At 47.4% G+C, this 13,829-nt stretch overlaps 1 protein-coding gene across 2 annotated transcripts in view; it reads left to right on the top strand.

Annotated features, from left to right (window-relative positions):
• The window catches only part of LOC129867622 (lipoma-preferred partner homolog), a 376,963-nt gene that overhangs the window by 303,910 nt on the left and 59,224 nt on the right, over nt 1–13,829 (top strand). For both annotated transcript variants that reach the window (XM_055941140.1, XM_055941139.1), the window contains one exon: nt 3,880–3,973. In XM_055941140.1, the coding sequence (XP_055797115.1) occupies nt 3,880–3,973 (94 nt within the window). The remainder of the gene's footprint in view (nt 1–3,879; nt 3,974–13,829) is intronic.

Raw genomic sequence — 13,829 nt, forward strand, 5'->3', positions numbered from 1 at the left:
CAACCTTCGTCGGGGCGTTGCCCTAACAACCTTCGTCGGGGCGTCGCCCTAACAACCTTCATCGGGTTGTCGCCCTAACAACCTTCGTCGGGGCGTCGCCCTAACAACCGTCATCGGGGCGCCACCCTAACAACCTTCCTCGGGGCGTCGCCCTAACAACCTTCCTCGGGGCGTTGCCCTAACAACCTTCATCGGGGCGTTGCCCTAACAACCTTCATCGGGGCGCCGCCCTAACAACCTTCATCGGGGCGTCGCCCTAACAACCTTCATCGGGGCGTCGCCCTAACAACCTTCATCGGGGCGTCGCCCTAACAACCTTCATCGGGGCGTCGCCCTAACAACCTTTCCTAACAACCTTCGTCGGGGCGTTGCCCTAACAACCTTCATTGGGGCGTTGCCCTAACAACCTTCGTCGGGGCGTCGCCCTAACAACCTTCATTGGGGCGTTGCCCTAACAACCTTCATCGGGGCGTCGCCCTAACAACCTTCATCGGGGCTTCACCCTAACAACCTTCGTCGGGGCGTCGCCCTAACAACCTTCATCGGGGCGTCGCCCTAACAACCTTCATCGGGGCGTCACCCTAACAACCTTCATCGGGGCTTCACCCTAACAACCTTCGTCGGGGCGTCGCCCTAACAACCTTCGTCGGGGCGTCGCCCTAACAACCTTCGTCGGGGCGTCGCCCTAACAACCTTCGTCGGGGCGTCGCCCTAACAACCTTCATCGGGGCGCCGCCCTAACAACCTTCCTCGGGGCGTCGCCCTAACAACCTTCATCGGGGCGTCGCCCTAACAACCTTCATCGGGGCGCCGCCCTAACAACCTTCATCGGGGCGTCGCCCTAGCAACCTTCATCGGGGCGTTGCCCTAACAACCTTCATCGGGGCTTCACCCTAACAACCTTCATCGGGGCTTCACCCTAACAACCTTCGTCGGGGCGTCGCCCTAACAACCTTCATCGGGGCTTCACCCTAACAACCTTCGTCGGGGCGTCGCCCTAACAACCTTCGTCGGGGCGTCGCCCTAACAACCTTCGTCGGGGCGTCGCCCTAACAACCTTCATCGGGGCGTCGCCCTAACAACCTTTATGAAACGCGTGGCCGAAGATGTTTTTTAAGCAGTTTGCTCTAAGGTCCAGAGAAGTTCAGTATCTCAACTATTTTCATTGTGTATAAATCAGTGGTTTGACCACAGCTGCTCCTCTCTTTTTGTCTATAGGGGAGGGGAGCAGAGATAAAGAGATACATTGAACGGGGGGGGGGGGCATTGTAACGCTATGGGATGGGAAGCACGCGATGTGAACAAGCTGATGTGCCTTGGATAAATAACAATAATAATTCATTTAATTTGTATAGCGCTTTTCTCACAAATATATATGTGTATATATAATAATAATAAAAAATGCAAAACACAGTGTTAGGCCGTGTTAGACCCTGTTAGACCCTGTTAGATCGTGTTAGACTGTGTTAGACCGTGTTAGACCGTGTTAGGCCGCGTTAGACCGCGTTAGACCCTGTTAGACCCTGTTAGATCGTGTTAGACCGTGTTAGACCGTGTTAGGCCGTGTTAGACCGTGTTAGACCGTGTTAGACCCTGTTAGGCCGTGTTAGACCCTGTTAGGCCGTGTTAGACCGTGTTAGACCGTGTTAGACCCTGTTAGATCGTGTTAGACCGTGTTAGGCCGTGTTAGACCGTGTTAGACCGTGTTAGACCGTGTTAGACCGTGTTAGACCGTGTTAGGCCCTGTTAGACCGTGTTAGACCCTGTTAGACCGTGTTAGACCCTGTTAGGCCGTGTTAGACAGTGTTAGACCGTGTTAGGCCGTGTTAGACCGTGTTAGGCCGCGTTAGACCGCGTTAGACCCTGTTAGACCGCGTTAGACCGCGTTAGACCGCGTTAGGCCGCGTTAGACCGCGTTAGACCGCGTTAGACCGCGTTAGACCCTGTTAGACCGCGTTAGACCCTGTTAGACCCTGTTAGACCGCGTTAGACCCTGTTAGACCGTGTTAGGCCGTGTTAGACCGTGTTAGACCGCGTTAGACCGCGTTAGACCGCGTTAGGCCGCGTTAGACCGCGTTAGGCCGCGTTAGACCGCGTTAGACCCTGTTAGACCGCGTTAGACCCTGTTAGACCGCGTTAGACCCTGTTAGACCGTGTTAGACCCTGTTAGACCGTGTTAGACCCTGTTAGACCGTGTTAGATCGTGTTAGACCCTGTTAGACCGTGTTAGACCCTGTTAGACCGTGTTAGACCCTGTTAGACCGTGTTAGACCCTGTTAGACCGTGTTAGACCCTATTAGACCGTGTTAGACCCTGTTAGACCGTGTTAGACCCTGTTAGGCCGTGTTAGACAGTGTTAGATCGTGTTAGACCGTGTTAGGCCGTGTTAGACCCTGTTAGACCCTGTTAGGCCGCGTTAGACCGCGTTAGACCCTGTTAGACCCTGTTAGACCCTGTTAGACCCTGTTAGACCCTGTTAGGCCGTGTTAGACCGTGTTAGACCGCGTTAGACCGCGTTAGGCCGCGTTAGGCCGTGTGTGTGACTGTGTGTGACTATGTTCAATCAAATCAAATGTTATTGGTCACATACACATGGTTAGGAGACGTTATTGTGAGTGTAGTGAAATGCTAATGCTTCTAGATCATCAGTATCTAACAGGTAATATCTAACAAATCCACGACAACACCTAATATCTAACAACACCTAACACACACAATCTAGTAAAGAAATGGGATGAGAATATATAAGTATAAAATATATGGATGAGCAGTGACAGAGCGGCTCAGATGCAATAGATAGTGAAGAATACAGTATATATTATATACATATGAGATGAGTAATGCGAGATGTGTAAACATTATTAAAGTGACTAGTGTTGTATTTATTAAAGTGGCCAATGATATCAAGTCCGTAGTTAGGCAGCCGCCTCTCTCTGCTAGTGATGGCTGTTCAACAATCTGATGGCCTTGAGATAGAAGCTGTTTTTCAGTCTCTCGGTGCTTTGATCCACCTGTACTGACCTCTCCTTCTGGATGATAGTGGGGTGAACAGGTCGTGGCTCGGGTGGTTGTTGTCCTTGATGATCTTTATGGCCTTCCTGTGACATCGGGTGGTGTAGGTGTCCTGGAGGGCAGGTAGGTTTGCCCCCGGTGATGCGTTGTGCAGACCTCACTACCCTCTGGAGAGCCTTACGGTTGTGGGCAGTGCAGTTGCCGTACCAGTCGGGGATACAGCCCGACAGGATGCTCTCGATTGTGCATCTGTAAAAGGTAGTGAAGGTTTTTGATGACAAGCCACATTTTCTTCAGCCTCCTGAGGTTGAAGAGGCGCTGTTGTGCCTTCTTCACCACACTGCCAGTCTGGGTGGACCATTTCAGTTTGTCCGTGATGTGTACGCAAAGGAACTTAAAACTGTCCACCTTCTCTACTACCCGTCGATGTGGATAGGTACGGTGCTCCCTCTGCTGTTTCCTGAAGTCCACGATCATCTCCTTTGTTTTGTTGACGTTGAGTGGGAGGTTATTTTCCTGACACCACACTCCGAGGGCCCTCACCTCCTCCCTGTAGGCCGTCTTGTTATTGTTGGTAATTAAGCTTACCACTGTAGTGTCGTCTGCAAACTTGATGATTGAGTTGGAGGCGTGCTTGGCCACGCAGTCGTGGGTGAACAGGGAGTACAGGAGAGGGCTGAGAACTCCTCCTTGTGGGGCCCCAGTGTTGAGGATCAGCGGGGTGGAGATGTTGTTTCCTAACTTCACCACCTGGGGGGCGGCCCGTCAGGAAGTCCAGGACCCAGTTGCGCAGGGCTGGGTCGAGACCCAGGGTCTTTGTTAGACTGTGTTAAATTGTACGTATGACAGCTTTGTGTTGTGTTGCAGGCTCCCAGCAGTGCCAGGCCTGAGGAAGAACTGGAGAGGCTCACCAAGAAGATGCTTTATGACATGGACAACCCTCCGGCTGAGGAGTACTTTGGTAAGACTTGTTAATACGTACCACCCTACCTACTAACCTTACTTTGGTAAGAGAGGACTTTACTGTCCATGAACGTACAGTAATCATATAATTACCAACAGTAAATATCATTATAGTGAACTATCATTCCCAGCCTAAGACCGTCCCACTTCAGCACCCTCCTCTTCCAATCACAGACCTGGAATTACTTTGGTGAGACAGAAGAACCTACCCACCCCCGGTACCAGTAACTCCTTATGTATGTGTCTGACCCCCGCCCCCCCCGGTACCAGTAACTCCTCATCTATGTGTCTGACCCCCCCCCCCCCCGGTACCAGTAACTCCTCATCTATGTGTCTGACCCCCCCCCCCTCCCCCGGTACCAGGAACCCAGTAACTCCTCATCTATGTGTCTGACCCCCCCCAGTTTTCCTATGGGTCAATCTCCTACACCATGTTAGAGGGTTGCGGCCATACCTTTTCCTATGGGTCAATCTCCTACACCATGTTAGAGGGTTGCAGCCATACCTTGTCCTATGGGTCAATCTCCTACACCATGTTAGAGGGTTGCGGCCATACCTTTTCCTATGGGTCAATCTCCTACACCATGTTAGAGGGTTGCAGCCATACCTTGTCCTATGGGTCAATCTCCTACACCATGTTAGAGGGTTGCAGCCATACCTTTTCCTATGGGTCAATCACCTACACCATGTTAGAGGGTTGCGGCCATACCTTTTCCTATGGGTCAATCTCCTACACCATGTTAGAGGGTTGCGGCCATACCTTTTCCTATGGGTCAATCTCCTACACCATGTTAGAGGGTTGCAGCCATACCTTTTCCTATGGGTCAATCTCCTACACCATGTTAGAGGGTTGCAGCCATACCTTTTCCTATGGGTCAATCTCCTACACCATGTTAGAGGGTTGCAGCCAAACCTTTTCCTATGGGTCAATCTCCTACACCATGTTAGAGGGTTGCAGCCATACCTTGTCCTATGGGTCAATCACCTACACCATGTTAGAGGGTTGCGGCCATACCTTTTCCTATGGGTCAATCACCTACACCATGTTAGAGGGTTACAGCCATACCTTGTCCTATGGGTCAATCTCCTACACCATGTTAGAGGGTTACAGCCATACCTTTTCCTATGGGTCAATCACCTACACCATGTTAGAGGGTTGCGGCCATACCTTTTCCTATGGGTCAATCTCCTACACCATGTTAGAGGGTTGCAGCCATACCTTTTCCTATGGGTCAATCACCTACACCATGTTAGAGGGTTACAGCCATACCTTTTCCTATGGGTCAATCTCCTACACCATGTTAGAGGGTTGCGGCCATACCTTTTCCTATGGGTCAATCTCCTACACCATGTTAGAGGGTTGCGGCCATACCTTTTCCTATGGGTCAGATAGTCACCTACTTGTTTTGATTGTATCAGTCATTCATCGTCTAGTATGTTGGATTGCCTAATTATCCATAGATCCGCCATTTCAAGTCTTTGTCAGTCGAATCCATTCCCATGCACACACCCAGGTAGTGGTACAGTAGGGCAAGCTAAGTGGCCACTCCGTTCGCCTCACGTCAATGGAGCTGAAGTGATCCCGTGAGTCACAGCCTCTGAAGCATATGGAACCGGGAGAGAGGAAATGTAGAGGAAATGGTTTGTGGAACCTTACGTACTCTCTCTCTCTCTCTCTCTCCATATCTCTCTCCCTCTCTCTCTCTCCATCTATCTCCCTATCTCTCTCTCTCCCTCTCTCTCTCTCTCTCTCTCTCTCTCATCTCTCCCTATTTCTCTCTCTCCATCTCTCTCCATCTCTCTCTCCATATCTCTCTCCCTCTCTCCCTCTCTCTCTCTCTCTATCTCTCTCCATCTCTCTCTCTCTCCATCTCTCTCTCCATCTCTCTCTCCATATCTCTCTCCATATCTCTCTCTCTCTTTCTTTCTCTCTCTTTCTCCCTCTCTCTCTCTCTCTCTCTCTGTCTCTCTCTCTTTCTCTCTCTCTCTCTGTCTCTCTGTCTCTCTCTCTCTCTGTCTCTCTGTCTCTCTCCTTCTCTCTGTTACACACACACTCTTTGTTCTTTCTTAATGTTTGCTCAAAGGTCTCCTCCGCCCATGTGTGATAACAAAGAGAATGTCACCTTGATGTCATAGAGTCTTCCCAATCTCACTTTGCATTGTGAGGGGAAGAAGGTCTTCTTTTGAGAAACAGGTGCCATGGTCACTTTGCAGAAGTTACGGAAACTGCTTTGCAGAAGTTACGGAAACTGCATGGGGTGTGAACGTGTGTGTGTGTGAACGTGCGGGGTGTGTGTGTGTGTGTGTGTGTGTGTGTGTGTGTGTGTGTGTGTGTGTGTGTGTGTGTGTGTGTGTGTGTGTGTGTGTGTGTGTGTGTGAGTTTTTCTCTCTCTCTCACCATCCGATTTGCATTTCCTTCTGTTGTTCTGTGTTATAGACGGACAGCTCAGCTGAAACTTTTCCTTGTCTTTTCTTTTGCTAGTCACGTATTTAAACCCTCAGAGAGTGGTGGCCAGAGGGGCGGAAGAATCACTAACTTCAACATATTGAATTTAAATTCATTTGAATCATATTAACTCAGTCCTGATCTTTCATCATGGTCTTTTGTTCTATTAGACATTGTTCATGAGTTATTTCCATAGAGAATGGTGTCCCTCTGCTCTCCTCTCTCTAGCCTTTAATCATTTAAAACCCCTCCTGGCCCTCTCCCTCTGGCCTCTGGTCTCTCCCCTGGCTCTCTCCCCCTGGTCTCTCCCTCTGGTCTCTCCCTCTGGTCTCTCCCCCTAGTCTCTCCCCCTGGTCTCTCCCCCTGGCCCTCTCACTTGTCTCTCCCTCCTCGTCTCTCCCTCTGGTCTCTCCCCCTAGTCTCTCCCCCTGGTCTCTCCCCCTGGTCTCTCCCTCCTCGTCTCTCCCTCTGGTCTCTCCCCCTAGTCTCTCCCCCTGGTCTCTCCCCCCTCGTCTCTCCCTCTGGTCTCTCCCTCTGGTCTCTCCCCCTAGTCTCTCCCCCTGGTCTCTCCCCCTGGCCCTCTCCCTCATCTCTCCCCTCTCGTCTCTCCCTCTGGTCTCTCCCCCCTGGTCTCTCCCCCCTGGTCCTCTCCCTCTGGTCTCTCCCCCCTAGTTTCTCCCCCCTGGCCTCTCCCTCCAGGCCTTCTCCCCCCTGGCCTTCTCCCCCCTAGTCTCTCCCCCCTGGCCTTCTCCCCCCTAGTCTCTCCCCCCTGGCCTCTCCCCCCTCTCTACGTCCTCCTCCACTCCTCTCCTCTCCCATGCCCCTCTGCCACCCTGGCACCTCTCTTCTCCAGGCCCCTGGCTCTGTGTTCCCCTCTGCCACCCTGGCACCTCTCTTCTCCAGGCCCCTGGTACCTCTCTTCTCCAGGCCCCTGGCACCTCTCTTCTCCAGGCCCCTGGCTCTGTGTTCCCCTCTGCCACCCTGGCACCTCTCTTCTCCAGGCCCCTGGCACCTCTCTTCTCCAGGCCTCTGACTCTGTGTTCCCCTCTGCCACCCTGGCACCTCTCTTCTCCAGGCCCCTGGCTCTGTGTTCCCCTCTGCCACCCTGGCACCTCTCTTCTCCAGGCCCCTGACTCTATGTTCCCCTCTGCCACCCTGGCACCTCTCTTCTCCAGGCCCCTGGCACCTCTCTTCTCCAGGCCCCTGGCTCTGTGTTCCCCTCTGCCACCCTGGCACCTCTCTTCTCCAGGCCCCTGGCTCTGTGTTCCCCTCTGCCACCCTGACACCTCTCTTCTCCAGGCCCCTGGCACCTCTCTTCTCCAGGCCCCTGACTCTGTGATCCCCTCTGCCACCCTGGCACCTCTCTTCTCCAGACCCCTGGCTCTGTGTTCCCCTCTGCCACCCTGGCACCTCTCTTCTCCAGGCCCCTGGCACCTCTCTTCTCCAGGCCCCTGACTCTGTGTTCCCCTCTGCCACCCTGGCACCTCTCTTCTCCAGGCCCCTGGCTCTGTGTTCCCCTCTGCCACCCTGGCACCTCTCTTCTCCAGGCCCCTGGCACCTCTCTTCTCCAGGCCCCTGGCTCTGTGTTCCCCTCTGCCACCCTGGCACCTCTCTTCTCCAGGCCCCTGGCTCTGTGTTCCCCTCTGCCACCCTGGCACCTCTCTTCTCCAGGCCCCTGACTCTGTGTTCCCCTCTGCCACCCTGGCACCTCTCTTCTCCAGGCCCCTGACTCTGTGATCCCCTCTGCCACCCTGGCACCTCTCTTCTCCAGGCCCCTGGCTCTATGTTCCCCTCTGCCACCCTGGCACCTCTCTTCTCCAGGCCCCTGGCACCTCTCTTCTCCAGGCCCCTGACTCTATGTTCCCCTCTGCCACCCTGGCACCTCTCTTCTCCAGGCCCCTGACTCTGTGTTCCCCTCTGCCCCTCCGTCTCTCTCCTCTCCCACCTCTGCCCTTGGCCTCAGTCTCTATGGTCATGCCCAGTAAATCTCTACCCCCACAGCCTGACCCACTCATTCTCTATGGTCCACATCTATAATGCCATGTTGTGTGGATGTGTTTTCTATGTATTTCTAATCCCATGTTACTCTCCTCTAACACAGGGTAGAGCATTTAATTGGTTAGACAATCAGGTTATGTCGTAGGTTATGTCATAGACAGATCCCCCGGCTGGTTTAAGCAGGCTGGCCCAGTCACTTTTAGTGTGTGTGTGTATGCTCTGTGATGCCCCGCTGCCATACACCCTTAGAGAAAAATATCCTGTCTAGAACCTGTAACCAAAGGACAGCCCTTTAAAGACCCCTTTTTGGTTCCAGATAGAACTCTTTTTGGTTCCAAGTAGAACTCTTTTTGGTTCCAGGTAGAACTATTTTTGATTCCAAGTAGAACTCTTTTTGGTTCCAGATAGAACTCTTTTTGGTTCCAAGTAGAACTATTTTTGGTTCCAAGTAGAACTCTTTTTGGTTCCAGGTAGAACTATTTTTGATTCCAAGTAGAACTCGTTTTGTTTCCAGGTAGCACTCTTTTTGGTTCCAAGAAGCAGTCTTTTTGGTTCCAAGTAGAACTCTTTTTGGTTCAATGTAGAACACTTTTTGATTCCAGGTAGAACCCTTTTGGGTTCAATGTAAAACCTTTTCCACAGAAGGTTCTAGATGGAACCCCAAAGGGTTCTACCTGGAACCAAAAAGGTTTCTACCTGGAACCAAAAAGCGTTATACTATGGGTACAGCCGAAGAACCCCTTGGAACCCTTGGTTCTAACTCTGTACCATGTATATATACACACACACTTGCCGCTGTTTGCAAACTAAGGTTCGTGGGCCCGGGGCGGACGACTAGAAGAAGGCCAAGAGAAGAGAGGGAGACGAGTCGCTAACTGGGTCATAAGTGATGTGGTAACGTCTGCCTCTGTGGCTTACAGTCAGCACAGAGGGAGGGAGGAGGAGCGAAGGGAGGAGGGGTGACGAGGGGGAGGAGGCTAACAGTTAAACAAGGTGACGGGTGAATTAGCGGAGTAGAGGAGATGGAGAGAAGGAGGGACGAAGAGGTGGGAGAGAGGAGAGGGAGAGGAAGTAATGGAGGTCAAAAGAGGAGTGAAAGTTAGTATGAACTAGGTTGAAGTATATGAACTATGGGACTCATTATAAAAGGTATAGAAGGACTGCCAGCCCCATTCCGCCAGCCCACGCTCCTTCACTCTGCTCCATACAGAGACCTCTAGCTTCCCACTGACTGCCAGCCCACGGTCCTTCACTCTGCTCCATACAGAGACCTCTAGCTTCCCACTGACTGGCAGCCCACGGTCCTTCACTCTGCTCCATACAGAGACCTCTAGCTTCCCACTGACTGTCAGCCCACTGTCCTTCACTCTGCTCCATACAGAGACCTCTAGCTTCCCACTGACTGCCAGCCCACGGTCCTTCACTCTGCTCCATACAGAGACCTCTAGCTTCCCTCTGACTGCCAGCCCACGGTCCTTCACTCTGCTCCATACAGAGACCTCTAGCTTCCCTCTGACTGCCAGCCCACGGTCCTTCACTCTGCTCCATACAGAGACCTCTAGCTTCCCACTGACTGCCAGCCCACGGTCCTTCACTCTGCTCCATACAGAGACCTCTAGCTTCCCTCTGACGACCAGCCCACGGTTCTTCACTCTGCTCCATACAGAGACCTCTAGCTTCCCTCTGACTGCCAGTCCACTGTCCTTCACTCTGCTCCATACAGAGACCTCTAGCTTCCCTCTGACTGCCAGTCCACTCTCCTTCACTCTGCTCCATACAGAGACTTCTAGCTTCCCTCTGACGACCAGCCCACGGTTCTTCACTCTGCTCCATACAGAGACCTCTAGCTTCCCTCTGACGACCAGCCCACGGTTCTTCACTCTGCTCCATACAGAGACCTCTAGCTTCCCTCTGACTGCCAGTCCACTGTCCTTCCCTCTGCTCCATACAGTGTCCTGTAGTAGATAATATACTGTACTGTAGTAGATAATATACTGTACTGTAGTAGATAATATACTGTACTGTAGTAGATAATATACTGTACTGTAGTAGTTAATATACTGTACTGTAGTAGATAATATACTCTACTGTAGTAGATAGTATACTGTACTGTAGTAGATAATATACTGTACTGTAGTAGATAATATACTGTACTGTAGTAGATAATATACTGTACTGTAGTAGATAATATACTCTACTGTAGTAGATAGTATACTGTTCTGTAGTAGACAATATACTCTACTGTAGTAGATAGTATACTGTTCTGTAGTAGATAATATACTGTACTAGATAATATACTGTACTGTAGTAGATAATATACTGTACTGTAGCAGTTAATATACTGTACTGTAGTAGATAATATACTCTACTGTAGTAGATAGTATACTGTACTGTAGTAGATAATATACTGTACTGTAGTAGATAGTATACTGTACTGTAATAGATAATATACTATACTGTAGTAGATACTGTACTGTAGTAGATAATATACTGTACTGTAGTAGATAGTATACTGTACTGTAGTAGATAATATACTGTACTGTAGTAGATAATATACTGTACTGTAGTAGATAATATACTGTACTGTAGTAGATAGTATACTGTACTGTAGTAGATAATATACTGTGCTGTAGTAGATAATATACTGTACTGTAGTAGATAATATACTGTACTGTAGTAGATACTATACTGTACTGTAGTAGATAATATACTGTACTGTAGTAGATAATATACTGTACTAGATAATATACTGTACTGTAGTAGATAATATACTGTACTAGATAATATACTGTACTGTAGTAGATACTATAATGTTCTGTAGTAGATAATATACTTTACTGTAGTAGATAATATACTGTACTGTAGTAGATACTATAATGTTCTGTAGTAGATAATATACTTTACTGTAGTAGATACTATACTGTACTGTAGTAGATAATATACTGTACTGTAGTAGATAATATACTGTAGTAGATAGTATACTGTTCTGTAGTAGATAATATACTGTACTGTAGTAGATAATATACTGTACTGTAGTAGATAATATACTGTTCTGTAGTAGATAGTATACTGTACTGTACTGTAGTAGATAATATACTCTACTGTAGTAGTTTAGTATACTGTTCTGTAGTAGATAATATACTGTACTAGATAATATACTGTACTGTAGTAGATAATATACTGTACTGTAGTAGTTAATATACTGTACTGTAGTAGATAATATACTCTACTGTAGTAAATAGTATACTGTACTGTAGTAGATAATATACTGTACTGTAGTAGATAGTATACTGTACTGTAATAGATAATATACTATACTGTAGTAGATACTGTACTGTAGTAGATAATATACTGTACTGTAGTAGATACTATACTGTACTGTAGTAGATAATATACTGTACTGTAGTAGATAATATACTGTACTGTAGTAGATAATATACTGTACTGTAGTAGATAATATACTGTACTAGATAATATACTGTACTGTAGTAGATAATATACTGTACTAGATAATATACTGTACTGTAGTAGATACTATAATGTTCTGTAGTAGATAATATACTTTACTGTAGTAGATAATATACTGTACTGTAGTAGATACTATACTGTACTGTAGTAGATAATATACTGTACTGTAGTAGATAATATACTGTAGTAGATAGTATACTGTTCTGTAGTAGATAATATACTGTACTGTAGTAGATACTATACTGTTCTGTAGTAGATAATATACTGTACTGTAGTAGATAATATACTGTTCTGTAGTAGATAGTATACTGTACTGTAGTAGATAATATACTGTTCTGTAGTAGATAGTATACTGTACTGTAGTAGATAGTATACTGTACTGTAGTAGATAATATACTGTACTGTAGTGTAGTAGATAATATACTGTTCTGTAGTAGATAATATACTGTTCTGTAGTAGATAGTATACTGTACTGTAGTGTAGTAGATACTATACTGTTCTGTAGTAGATAATATACTGTTCTGTAGTAGATAGTATACTGTACTGTACTGTAGTAGATAATATACTGTTCTGTAGTAGATAATATACTGTTCTGTAGTAGATAGTATACTGTACTGTAGTGTAGTAGATACTATACTGTTCTGTAGTAGATAATATACTGTTCTGTAGTAGATAGTATACTGTACTGTACTGTAGTAGATAATATACTCTACTGTAGTAGATAGTATACTGTTCTGTAGTAGATAATATACTGTACTAGATAATATACTGTACTGTAGTAGATAATATACTGTACTGTAGTAGTTAATATACTGTACTGTAGTAGATAATATACTCTACTGTAGTAAATAGTATACTGTACTGTAGTAGATAATATACTGTACTGTAGTAGATAGTATACTGTACTGTAGTAGATAATATACTGTACTGTAGTAGATAATATACTGTACTGTAGTAGTTAATATACTATACTGTAGTAGATAGTATACTGTACTGTAGTAGATAATATACTGTACTGTAGTAGATAGTATACTGTACTGTAGTAGATAATATACTGTACTGTAGTAGATAGTATACTGTACTGTAGTAGATAGTATACTGTGCTGTAGTAGATAATATACTGTACTGTAGTAGATAGTATACTGTGCTGTAGTAGATAATATACTGTACTGTAGTAGATAATATACTGTACTGTAGTAGATAATATACTGTACTGTAGTAGATAATATACTGTACTGTAGTAGATAATATACTGTACTGTAGTAGATAGTATACTGTACTGTAGTAGATAGTATACTGTACTGTAGTAGATAATATACTGTACTGTAGTAGATAATATACTGTACTGTAGTAGATAATATACTGTAGTGTAGTAGAGTGCTGTATATATGAGTGTGTCCCAAATGGCACTACGGGGATGCTTTGTAGTGTAATGGATAGCGAGGGTTAGGAGGGCCACGTCCTAGATCACAGGAGCGCTGTAATTACAATGAATCTGATTACATTTCAAGCCTCTTCTTCTTTAGGAAGGAAGGACCAAGAGGGTGAGCAGAGGAGAGGAGCTACTCCTCGTCAAAACCCCAGGGCTAGTAATTAACTAGATTAATCAGAGTGGGGCTCTCTGACTCTCTCTCTCTCTTTCTATGTCTCCCTCTGTCTCTCTCTCTCTCTCTCTCTCTCTCTCTCTCTCTCTTTCTCTGTCTCCCTCTCTCTCTCTTTCTCTGTCTCCCTCTCTGTCTCTTTCTCTCTCTCTCTCTCTCTCTCTCTCTCTCTTTCTCTCTGTCTCTCTATCTCTCTCTCTCTCTCTCTCTCTCTCTCTCTCTCTCTCTCTCTCTCTCCCCCTGTCCCTTTCTCTCTGTTTCGCTCTCCCTCAGTCTCCCTCCCTCCCTCCCTCCCTCCCTCCCTCCCTCCCTCCCTCCCTCTCTCTCTCTGTCTCTCTCTC

The sequence above is a fragment of the Salvelinus fontinalis genome, chromosome 12 (genome assembly GCF_029448725.1).
Source record: "Salvelinus fontinalis isolate EN_2023a chromosome 12, ASM2944872v1, whole genome shotgun sequence".
Taxonomy (NCBI): Eukaryota; Metazoa; Chordata; class Actinopteri; order Salmoniformes; family Salmonidae; genus Salvelinus; species Salvelinus fontinalis.